The 12,552-nt window shown below is 48.3% G+C and overlaps 1 protein-coding gene across 1 annotated transcript in view; it reads right to left on the bottom strand.

The window, feature by feature from the left end:
- The window catches only part of LOC123997089 (protein unc-13 homolog A-like), a 65,471-nt gene that overhangs the window by 21,925 nt on the left and 30,994 nt on the right, over window positions 1–12,552 (bottom strand). The window contains 12 exon segments of the mRNA XM_046301104.1: window positions 1,512–1,600; window positions 2,003–2,080; window positions 2,210–2,287; window positions 2,412–2,555; window positions 3,931–4,027; window positions 4,298–4,424; window positions 4,726–4,811; window positions 4,926–5,059; window positions 5,645–5,779; window positions 6,027–6,116; window positions 11,580–11,648; window positions 11,796–11,949. Coding sequence (XP_046157060.1) covers window positions 1,512–1,600; window positions 2,003–2,080; window positions 2,210–2,287; window positions 2,412–2,555; window positions 3,931–4,027; window positions 4,298–4,424; window positions 4,726–4,811; window positions 4,926–5,059; window positions 5,645–5,779; window positions 6,027–6,116; window positions 11,580–11,648; window positions 11,796–11,949 — 1,281 coding nt within the window.

The following is a 12,552-nucleotide window of genomic DNA, read 5'->3' on the forward strand; positions in this document are numbered from 1 at the left end:
GACCAAACATTTTACCAGGGAGAAAGGCAGTGTGATATTAATGAAAGACATATTGGAGTAGGCATGTATGGGTAGTTTGCATGGCTGACTGCCTGGCAGTGCCCAGCAGTGTGCCCAGCAGTGTACCCAGCAGTGTGCCCAGCAGTGTACCCAGCAGTGTGCCCAGCAGTGTACCCAGCAGTGTGCCCAGCAGTGTACCCAGCAGTGTGCCCAGCAGTGTACCCAGCAGTGTGCCCAGCAGTGTGCCCACCAGTGTGCCCAGCAGTGTTCCCAGCAGTGTACCCAGCAGTGTACCCAGCAGTGTGCCCAGCAGTGTACCGAGCAGTGTACCCAGCAGTGTGCCCAGCAGTGTGCCCAGCAGTGTACCTACCAGTGTGCCCAGCAGTGTGCCCACCAGTGTGCCCAGCAGTGTGCCCAGCAGTGTGCCCAGCAGTGTACCCAGCAGTGTGCCCAGCAGTGTGCCCAGCAGTGTGCCCAGCAGTGTGCCCAGCAGTGTACCCAGCAGTGTACCTACCAGTGTGCCCAGCAGTGTGCCCAGCACTGTGCCCAGCAGTGTACCCAGCAGTGTGCCCAGCAGTGTACCCAGCAGTATGCCCACCTGTGTACCCAGCAGTGTACCCAGCAGTGTACCTACCAGTGTGCCCAGCAGTGTGCCCACCAGTGTGCCCACCTGTGTACCCAGCAGTGTACCCAGCAGTGTACCTACCAGTGTGCCCAGCAGTCTACCCAGCAGTGTACCCAGCAGTGTGCCCAGCAGTGTACCAAGCAGTGTGCCCAGCAGTGTGCCCAGCAGTGTGCCCAGCAGTGTACCCAGCAGTGTGCCCAGCAGTGTGCCTACCAGTGTGCCCACCTGTGTACCTACCAGTGTGCCCAGCAGTGTGCCCACCAGTGTGCCCACCTGTGTACCCAGCAGTGTACCCAGCAGTGTACCCAGCAGTGTACCCAGCAGTGTGCCCAGCAGTGTACCCAGCAGTGTACCCAGCAGTGTACCCAGCAGTGTGCCCAGCAGTGTACCCAGCAGTGTACCCAGCAGTGTGCCCAGCAGTGTACCCAGCAGTGTACCCAGCAGTGTGCCCAGCAGTGTACCCAGCAGTGTGCCCAGCAGTGTACCCAGCAGTGTACCCAGCAGTGTGCCCAGCAGTGTACCCAGCAGTGTGCCCAGCAGTGTGCCCAGCAGTGTACCCAGCAGTGTGCCCAGCAGTGTACCCAGCAGTGTGCCCAGCAGTGTACCCAGCAGTGTGCCCAGCAGTGTGCCCAGCAGTGTGCCCAGCAGTGTACCCAGCAGTGTACCCAGCAGTGTGCCCAGCAGTGTGCCCAGCAGTGTGCCCAGAAGTGTGCCCAGCAGTGTACCCAGCAGTGTGCCCAGCAGTGTGCCCAGCAGTGTACCCAGCAGTGTGCCCAGCAGTGTACCCAGCAGTGTAGCAGTGTGCCCAGCAGTGTGCCCAGCAGTGTGCCCAGCAGTGTGCCCAGCAGTGTGCCCAGCAGTGTGCCCAGCAGTGTTCCCAGCTCACCTGACAGAAAAGATCCTGCTGAGATCATCCATCACAGTATTCAGCTTCACCTGCAAGTCTTTCAGGAAGTCACTGGCCTCTTTGCACAGCTGAAACAGACACACACACAGACACACACACACAGGGAGAGGGAAAAAGTAACAGTGAGACTGGCAGAGCACCGGGGCTCTCACACAGAGCTCTCAGCGGGCACACGGAAACATTCCCCAACAAACAGACGGTCTCGGAGAATAGATGCCCTGAGCAGAGAAACCTGGTCAGTGAGACAGGCTAACACACACACACACACACACACACACACACACACACACACACACACACACACACACACACACACACACACACACACACACACACACACACACACACACACACACACACACACACACACACACACACACACACACACACACACACACAGACACTCTCAACACATACACAGTCAGATACAGCCTGGGCTGGGGGAAAACAGGGAAAAGAGAGCCACTCACGTCCTTTCCTCCCATGGCCTCAAACATCCTCTCCAGCTGAACTCTGAGCTGCTGGATGTTGTTGATCAGGATGCATGGCTGCAAACAACACAAAGTCATTATCAACTACACTATCCAAATATCGCACATTTTCACTGAAATGCACAAGCACTGTACTGTAGTGCATCCCCATACAACATGTGTCATGTCGAGTCATTGGCCACTCACCACTTTCTCCATGTTGACGTAGTTAGCAAAGCACTTGGAGATGATGTCAGCGTAGGACAGGAGAACGTTACCGATGGTCTGAGGAGAGAGAAGGCGATAGGAGTATGTCAACCACTGTCTCTGTGACTGGGCGTGCTGGCTCAGCTTATCACCATGCAGCCATTAAGGAAGTGGATATAGTGTGTAGAATACTGTAGTGTACCTTGGCAAATCGTTTCATATAGTTGCCTACGATCTGGGGGTCGGGACACTCCAGCTTGCGGATGATCTCGAAGCTCTGGTTGAGCTGAGAGAAGACGTCCACCACAGAGCAGGAGAACAGAGCATGTTCCGACGTTACCTGGAACTGGAGGAGGAGAGAGGAGAGGAGAGAGAGCATTAAGAGACTGGGGAGGGAGGAGAGAGAGACTGGGGGGAGGAGTGAGAGACTGGGGAGAGAGCATTAAGAGACTGGGGAGTGAGGAGAGAGAGACTGGGGAGAGAGGAGAGGAGAGAGAGCATTAAGAGACTGGGGAGGGAGGAGAGAGAGACTGGGGAGAGAGAGCATTAAGAGAATGGGGAGGGAGGAGAGAGAGACTGGGGAGGGAGGAGAGGAGAGGAGAGAGAGCATTAAGAGACTGGGGAGGGAGGAGAGGAGAGAGAGCATTAAGAGACTGGGGAGGGAGGAGAGAGAGACTGGGGAGGGAGGAGAGAGAGACTGGGGAGGGAGGAGAGAGAGACTGGGGAGGGAGTAGGGAGAGACTGGGGAGGGAGTAGAGAGAAACTGGGGAGGGAGGAGAGAGAGACTGGGAGGGAGGAGAGAGAGACTGGGGAGTGAGGAGAGAGATACTGGGGAGTGAGGAGAGGAGAGAGACCATTTTTTATTTTTTTAAATTTATTTTACCTTCATTTAACCAGGCAAGTCAGTTAAGCTCGGGGGTTTGAACTCGCAACCTTCCGGTTACTAGTCCAACGCTCTAACCACTAGGCTACGCTGCCGCCCCACTAAGAGACTGGGGAGGGAGGAGAGAGAGACTGGGGAGGGAGGAAGGAAAGCATTAAGAGACTGGGAAGGGAGGAGAGAGAGACTGGGGAGGGAGGGGAAAGAAGAGAGGAAGAGAAGAGAGTGAAGAGAAGGGGAGAGGAGTAGGGAGACATTTATGACTGAGGGACAGAGGCCACAGATTGTTAACATCAGGGAAGAGAGAGGGAGAGAGAGAGAGAGAGAGGGGGGAGGTATAAAGGGAGAGGTTTGAGAGATGGAGTATATGAAAGAGGGAGGAGAAGAGAGATGTTGTGAGGGCTGCAGGACCACTGAGCTCTGAGAGCATAAATAAACATGATTGTTGTGGTCTGGTTCGAGGATCTCTAGGGTTGTTTGAAGCCGGACAGGGTAGACGGCCGGTCTGTGACGGTTCCCAAGGGTTGCTGGGTAATGAGAACATGACTCATTAATCCACAGGTTGGTACAGTCAAATGCTATCTCCCTACATGAGAGCAGTCTGAGCAAATCTCTTTATCGTCTCTCTCAACACTTTCTCAACTTTTTGTGCTTTGGATTCCATTGTCTCAGGGAAGTCTTTAATGAGTGCAGGAAAGGGAGACGATGAGAAGTCTGCCTGATAACTAGGATGGTAAAATGAGGAAGCGACAAAGGAAGGGATTACTTTAATTCTGACACAACCAATGTGACTCAGCACTTGCATTTTGAGGAGATGAGGTGAAGAAGTGGAAAAGTTTACCCCGTCTTTTTTGTCCCTCTCCAGCGCACCGTGCAGGAAGTCTCGAGACACTTCCTCATTCTCGTCCAACCACTGGATGACAAACGGCTCAAACCACCTAGGAGACATCACACGGGGGTGGTTTGATATGAGTCGACCCCACTGGAAGATTTCATTTCAAACAACTTCTGAGGCTGTAGAGTCCATCTGGTCTTGCTTATGGGCTGTGCTGTACAGTACCAGACGGGAAGTGTTTTGTGTGTGTGTGCGTGTGTATGTGTGTGTGTGTGAGAGTGTGTGCGTGCTTATGTATGCCTGCATGCATGCATACGTGTGTGTTAATGTGAGTGTGTGTGTGTGTGTCATCATGGCACAGGGTGGCACTTACGCCGGGTACTCGGGCACACGGCTCTTGAAGAAGGGCAGGTCTTTGCAGTACTCGTTGTAAAGCCACTTGACTTTAAAATGCAGGTTCATGTAATCCGCACTCTTACACAGCCGGTTCTTTTCATGCTCTGAGAGAGAGAAGAACGAGAGAGGGGAGAGAGACAATGAGAGAAAGAGAGAGAGAGGAAAGACAAAGCTCTTAATTAAAGAGCAAATGAGCCCAGAGGGGTGATCTATTCTCCGCCATGTAGCGCTAACAGGCTAATCGAGAAAAGCCCTTATGCTCTGGCAAACCGCCTCAGTGCCAATAGTGTCATTTCTGCGTGTAAACGCACCCTGACAGTCCCATAAAAACAGAGGAAGAGACTAAGACTGTTAGGACAGAGCTAAACCACTGGTGAGGGTGGTGCGACTTCATTCAGTGCTCACCCTCCATGGCGTACTTCATATCCTGAGCAAACAGGTTCCACATCACCTCGGCACTGATTTTACCCACGTTGAGCTCCTGAGGAAACCTACACGTTGTAGACAGTAAGAAACACAGAGTTATGTATTGATGTAGAGGAGAGAGACAGAAAGTGAGAGAGACAGCGAGACAAAGAGACAGAGAAAGAGAGGGACAGACTCACTGGTTGAGGCAGGGTGTGTAGGAGTTCTTGTCCTCTTCTATGATGGACACGATGAGAGTGATGAGTTTGGACCAGAAGTCCAGGTTCTTGATGCTGGGACCCTGCTCCTCTGGGTGATCCACTCCTGGCTTGGCCTGGACAAAACAAAACGCACTGAGTCACTGGGATACGTTGACATTGGCTACTATCGTAGCTTAACATGCAGACATGACTCAAGAGTTTCAAGTTAATCAAGAGTTTGAATAGTGCAGATATCAAGTCAGGATTCAACCCCATTCTGACTCTCCTCTATTTTGCTCAATAGTTTGTCCATTATCTCTCTCATCGCTACCGCTCTAATGAGCTGATGAACCCATCAAACCACATGTACATGGTTTAGTCCTTTGGAAAGAGCTGACAGTCAGAAAAAAGTATTCCTACCATCGCAGGGGTTCAAACTGAAGAATTATCTAGCAAAGAATTTCACAAAATATGGGCCCCTCAGGATGGAAGGTTTTATTCAAAAGGAAACATTTGCTTTTGAAATTCATGAAGGGAGTCTGAATGAATCGTGCCACTTTAATGAGGCAAAAACAAGGCTTGTAAATCCCTATCTAAATCCTGTACAGGCTTGATGGAGACCAGCCTGAGGTGTTAATGACACAGACAGAGACACACACACACCTTCACAGAGCGCACGCACACACGCACGCACGCACGCACGCACACACACAGCCTACCGGATCTGTCTGGTACTCCCGGCTGTAGAGCTCGTGACAGTTGTTGAAGATGTATTCATAGGTGGAGTTGAGACAGGCTTTGACACAGTCCTTCACCACCTGACTGGCTCTGGGGGGACTCTGTAACTCCTGTACCTGAGGACAGTCACAGACAGAGAGAGGATCCTCAGACTAGGAAAGCCCCATACAACCACACTCAGTCAAAGGAACTCAGTGAAGATGGATGTCTGATAAGAGCACGTAGTGTAGCGATACTGTACAGTGTAAACAAGAATAGAGACATGTGGCACCAACAGAGTAAAGAATACGAGTAGAGGAACATGTATTGACCAGAGCAAAGCAGAGGCGATCCAAGCTGAGGAAGATGTAAAGAGAGAGTTACCTTCATCCTGAAGAAGGTGATGCTGGTGAGCAGGTCCACAGTAGACTTGAGGTCCTGCAGCCTCTCAGAACTGCTGGCTGGGAAGTTATTCTGTTACACACAGAGAATAGAGCAAATCAGATCAAAAATCACATTTTATTAGTCACATGTGCCGAATACAACAACCTTACAGTGAGATGCTTTTTTACGAGCCCCTAACCAACAATGCAGTTTAAAAAATATGGATAAGAAAGAAAAGTAACAAGTAATTAAAGAGCAGCAGTAAAATAACAATTACGAGACTATATACAGGGGGGTACCAGTACAGAGTCAATGTGCGGGGGCACCGGTTAGTTGAGGTAATATGTACATGAAGGTAGAGTTATTAAAGTGACTATGCATAGATGATAACAGAGAGTAGGAGTGTTGTAAAAGAGGGGGAGGGGGGCAATGCAAATAGTCTGGGTAGCCATTTGATTAGATATTCAGGAGTCTTATGGCTTGGGGGTAGAAGCTGTTTAGAAGCCTCTTGGACCTAGACTTGGCGCTCCAGTACCGCATGCCGTGCGGTAACAGAAAGAACAGTTTATGACTAGGGTGGCTGGAGTCTGACAATTCTTAGGGCCTTCCTCTGACACCGTCTGGTATAGAGGTCCTGGATGGCAGGAAGCTTGGCCCCAGTGATGTACAATGCCTTGCGAAAGTATTCGGCCCCCTTGAACTTTGCGACCTTTTGCCACATTTCAGGCTTCAAACATAAAGATATCAAACTGTATTTTTTTGTGAGGAATCAACAACAAGTGGGACACAATCATGAAGTGGAACGACATTTATTGGATATTTCAAACTTTTTTAACAAATCAAAAATTGGGCATGGAAAATTATTCAGCCCCCTTAAGTTAATACTTTGTAGCGCCACCTTTTGCTGCGATTACAGCTGTAAGTCGCTTGGGGTATGTCTCTATCAGTTTTGAACATCGAGAGACTGACATTTTTTCCCATTCCTCCTTGCAAAACAGCTCGAGCTCAGTGAGGTTGGATGGAGAGCATTTGTGAACAGCAGTTTTCAGTTCTTTCCACAGATTCTCGATTGGATTTAGGTCTGGACTTTGACTTGGCCATTCTAACACCTGGATATGTTTATTTTTGAACCATTCCATTGTAGATTTTTTACTTTATGTTTTGGATCATTGTCTTGTTGGAAGACAAATCTCCGTCCCAGTCTCAGGCTTTTGCAGACTCCATCCATTCTTCCAGAATGGTCCTGTATTTGGCTCCATCCATCTCCCCATCAATTTTAACCATATTCCCTGTCCCTGCTGAAGAAAAGCAGGCCCAAACCATGATGCTGCCACCACCATGTTTGACAGTGGGGATGGTGTGTTCAGGGTGATGAGCTGTGTTGCTTTTACGCCAAACATAACGTTTTGCATTGTTGCCAAAAAGTTCAATTTTGGTTTAATCTGACCAGAGCACATTCTTCCACATGTTTGGGGTGTCTCCCAGGTGGTTTGTGGCAAACTTTAAACAACACTTTTTATGGATATCTTTAAGAAATGGCTTTCTTCTTGCCACTCTTCCATAAAGGCCAGATTTGTGCAATATACGACTGATTGTTGTCCTATGGACAGAGTCTCCCACCCCAGCTGTAGATCTCTGCAGTTCATCCAGAGTGATCATGGGCCTCTTGGCTGCATCTCTGATCAGTCTTCTCCTTGTATGAGCTGAAAGTTTAGAGGGACGGCCAGGTCTTGGTAGATTTGCAGTGGTCTGATACTCCTTCCATTTCAATATTATCGCTTGCACAGTGCTCCTTGGGATGTTTAAAGCTTGGGAAATCTTTTTGTATCCAAATCCAGCTTTAAACTTCTTCACAACAGTATCTCGGACCTGCCTGGTGTGTTCCTTGTTCTTCATGATGCTCTCTGCGCTTTTAACGGTCCTCTGAGACTATCACAGTGCAGGTGCATTTATACAGAGACTTGATTACACACAGGTGGATTGTATTTATCATCATTAGTCATTTAGGTCAACATTGGATCATTCAGAGATCCTCACTGAACTTCTGGAGAGAGTTTGCTGCACTGAAAGTAAAGGGGCTGAATAATTTTGCACGCCCAATTATTCAGTTTTTGATTTGTTAAAAAAGTTTGAAATATCTAATAAATGTCGTTCCACTTCATGATTGTGTCCCACTTGTTGTTGATTCTTCACAAAAAAATACAGTTTTATATCTTTATGTTTGAAGCCTGAAATGTGGCAAAAGGTCGCAAAGTTCAAGGGGGCCGAATACTTTTGCAAGGCACTGTAGTGGGCAGTTCGCACTACCCTCTGTAATGCCTTGCGGTCGGAGGCCAAGCAGTTGCCATAGCAACCAGTCAGGATGCCCTCGATGGTGCAGCTGTAGAACCTTTTGAGGATCTGAAGACCCATGCCAAATCTTTTCAGTCTCCTGAGGGGGAATAGGTTTTGTCGTGCCCTCTTCACGACTGTCTTGGTGTGCTTGGACCATGTTAGTTTGTTGATGATGTGGACACCAAGGAACTTGAAGCTCTCAACCTGCTCAACTGCAGCCCTGTCGATGAGAATGGGGGTGTGCTCGGTCCTCTTTTTCCTGTAGTCCACAAACATCTCCTTTGTCTTGATCACATTGAGGGAGAGGTTGTGGTCCTGGCACCACAATGCCAGTTCTCTGACCTCCTCCCTATAGACTGTTTCATCGTTGTCGGTGATCAGGCGCAGGCGTTGTGCCTGGTCGTGCAGTCATGAGTGAACAGGGAGTACAGGAGGGTACTGAGCACGCACCCCTGAGAGGCCCTTGAGTTGATGATCAGAGTGGCGGATGTGTTGTTACCTACCCTTACCATGTGGGGGCGGCCCATTCGCACATAGGTGTTCCTTTTGTCCAGGTGGGAAAGGCAGTGTGGAGTGCAATAGAGATTGCGTCATCTGTGTATCTGTTTGGGCGGTATGCAAATTGAAGTGGGTCTAGGGTTTCTGGGATAATGGTGTTGATGTGAGCCATGACCAGCCTTTCAAAGCACTTCATGGCTACAGACATGAGTGCTATGGGTTGGTAGTCATTTAGGCAGGTTACCTTAGTGTTCTTAGAAACAGGCACTATGTTGGTCTGCTTAAAACATGTTGGTATTACAGACTCAGACTGGGAAAGGTTGAAAATGTCAGTGAAGACACACACACACACATACAAACAGTTGAAGTCAGAAGTTACCATACACCATCGCCAAATACATTTAAACTCAGTTTATCACAATTCCTGACATTTAATCCTAGTAAAAATTCCCTGTCTTTGGATCACCACTTTATTTTAAGAATGTGACATGTCAGAATAATAGTAGAGAGAATTATTTATTTCAGCTTTTATTCCCTTCATCACATTCCCAGTGGGTCAGAAATATACATACACTCAATTAGTATTTGGTAGCATTGCCCTTAAATTACTTAACGTATTGGGTAGCCTTCCACAAGCTTCCCACAATAAGTTGGGTGAATTTTGACCCAATCCTCCTGACAGAGCTGGTGTAACTGAGTCAGGTTTGTAGGCCTCCTTGCTTGCACACGCTTTTTTAGTTCTGCCCACAAACTTTCTATGCGATTGAGGTCAAGGCTTTGTGATGGCCACTCCAATACCTTGACTTTGTTGTCCTTAAGCCATTTTGCCACAAATTTGGAAGTATGCTTGAGGTCATTGTCCAATTGGAAGACCCATTTGCAACCAAGCTTTAACTTCCTGACTGATGTCTTGAGATGTTGCTTCAATATATCCACATCATTTTCCTCCCTCATTATGCCATCTATTTTGTGAAGTGCACCAGTCCCTCCTACAGCAAAGCACCCCCACAACATGATGCAGCCACCCCCGTGCTTCACGGTTGGGATGGTGTTCTTTGGCTCAAAGCCTCCCCATTTTTCCTCCAAACATAATAATGGTCATTATGGCCAGACAATTCTATTTTTGTTTCATCAGACCAGACGATATTTCTCCAAAAAGTATGATCTTTGTCCTCGTGTGCAGTTGCAAACCGTAGTCTGGCTTTTTATGGCGGTTTTGGAGCAGCGGCTTTTTCCATGCTGAGGAGCCTTTCAGGTTATGTCGATGTAGGACTCGTTTGACTGTGGATATAGATACTTTTGTTCCTGTTTCCTCCAGCATCTTCAGAAGGTCCTTTGCTGTTGTTCTGGGATTCATTTTCACTTTTTCACCAAAGTACGGTCATCTCTAGGAGACAGAAGGTGTCTCCTTCCTGAGCGGTAGGGCGGCTGCGTGGTCCCATGGTGTTTATGCTTGCTTGTTTGTACAGATGAACGTGGTATTCCCAAGGTTGAACCAGACTTGTGGAGGTCTATAATTTTTTGGGCTGATTTCTTTTGATTTTCCAATGATGTCAACCAAAGAGGCACTGAGTTTGAAGGTAGGCCTTGAAATACATCCACAGGTACAGATCCAATTGACTCAAATTATGTCAATTAGCCTATCAGAAGCTTCTAAAGCCATTTTCTGGAATTTTCCAAGCTGTTTAAAGGCACAGTCAACTTAGTCTATGTAAACTTCTGACCCACTGGAATTGTGATACAGTGAATTATATGTGAAATAATCTGTCTGTAAACAATTGATGGAAAACCTACTTGTTTCATGCACAAAGTAGATGTCCTAACGGACTTGCCAAAACTATAGTTTTTTAACAAGACATTTGTGGAGTGGTTGAAAAACTAGTTTTAATGACTCCACAATAAGTGCATGTAAACTTCCGACTCAACTGTAGATCCACAGTGAGGTGTGTGTGTGTGTGTGTGTGTGTGTGTGTGTGTGTGTGTGTGTGTGTGTGTGTGTGTGTGTGTGTGTGTGTGTGTGTGTGTGTGTGTGTGTGTGTGTGTGTGTGTGTGTGTGTGTGTGTGTGTGTGTGTGTGTGTGTGTGTGTAGACTATGTTGTATAAACTGGCCAATGCGGTAGTGCAGAAGCAGCAGTCTCAGTCTCTTCCACTGACTCCAGACTAGATTAAAACCCTCAGCTCTTCACCTCACTGACCCTGTGTGTATGAGGAGCTGCCAGCCCAATTAACACAGCAGCCTCCTTTCTCACATCACACACAGAGAAAGAGAGAGAGAGAGAAAGAGAAAGAGAAAGAGAAAGAGAAAGAGACAGAGAGACAGAGAGAGAGAGAGAGAGAGAAAGAGAGAAAGAGAGAAAGAGAGAGAGAAAGAGAGAGAGAAAGAGAGAAAGAGAGAAAGAGAGAGAGAAAGAGAGAGAGAGAAAGACAGAGAGAGTGAACGAGAGAAAGAGAGAGAAAGGGAGAGAGAAAGGGAGAGAGAAAGAGAGAGAAGAGAGAGAGAGAGAGAGAGAGAGAGAGAGAGAGAGAGAGAGAGAGAGAGAGAGAGAGAGAGAGAAAGAGAGAGAGAGAGAGAAGAGAGAGGAGAGAGAAAGGGAAAGGGAAAGAGAGAGAAAGAGAGAAAGAGAGCTAGATTGAATGAGAAAGAGGGAAATAAAGGTAGGTAAGGACACAGATAGAAAAGCAGACAGAGACAAATAGAAGAGTGAAGGTCAACAGTAGTACCCGGTACATGGACAGATCAATCCTCAGAGAGTTGTGGAGTTGGTCCAGGAGCTTCACAAATCGTTCTTTCTGTAAAAAAAAAAAAGGTTTTAAAACACACCACAACACATTAGCCTAACAGCTAGCATATCCATTGGCTCACCTTTAACACTGGGTTGAGGCATTGCATTATATTTTCTGTCTCCATCCACCCCTCATTAATTTGGGGCGACTCACCCCGAAGTTGGATGCGGCGAAGCGGTCGGAGGCCGACACGTTGTTGGTGGCCTGGGTGGTGTGGGCGTAGTAGGCATTGATGTTGGCCAGCAGGGTACTCATTACCGCGGGAACCCCCGGGCACATGTACTTAGACGACAGGCAGGCAAAGTGACTGTGGGAGAACACACACGGCATAAACATGATCACTGTGGAAGCCGTTCTCTCCACTGGCTTCCAGTTGAAGCTCGCATCCGCTACAAGACCATGGTGCTTGCCTACGGAGCTGTGAGGGGAACGGCACCTCAGTACCTCCAGGCTCTGATCAGGCCCTACACCCAAACAAGGGCACTGCGTTCATCCACCTCTGGCCTGCTCGCCTCCCTACCACTGAGGAAGTACAGCTCCCGCTCAGCCCAGTCAAAACTGTTCGCTGCCCTGGCCCCCCCAATGGTGGAACAAACTCCCTCACGACGCCAGGACAGCGGAGTCAATCACCACCTTCCGGAGACACCTGAAACCCCACCTCTTTAAGGAATACCTAGGATAGGTTAAGTAATCCCTCTCACCCCACCCCCCCCCCCTAAGTTCTAGATGCACTATTGTTAAGTGACTGTCCCACTGGATGTCATAAGGTGAATGCACCAATTTGTAAGTCGCTCTGGATAAGAGCGTCTGCTAAATGACTTAAATGTAAATGTATGTAAATGTATATATGAAGCGGACTCCTATAAAGGCCTGTGTATTTCCCTTGTGATGTTATACCCCAATATCATCC

Source organism: Oncorhynchus gorbuscha, linkage group LG15, assembly GCF_021184085.1.
Source record: "Oncorhynchus gorbuscha isolate QuinsamMale2020 ecotype Even-year linkage group LG15, OgorEven_v1.0, whole genome shotgun sequence".
Classification (NCBI taxonomy): Eukaryota; Metazoa; Chordata; class Actinopteri; order Salmoniformes; family Salmonidae; genus Oncorhynchus; species Oncorhynchus gorbuscha.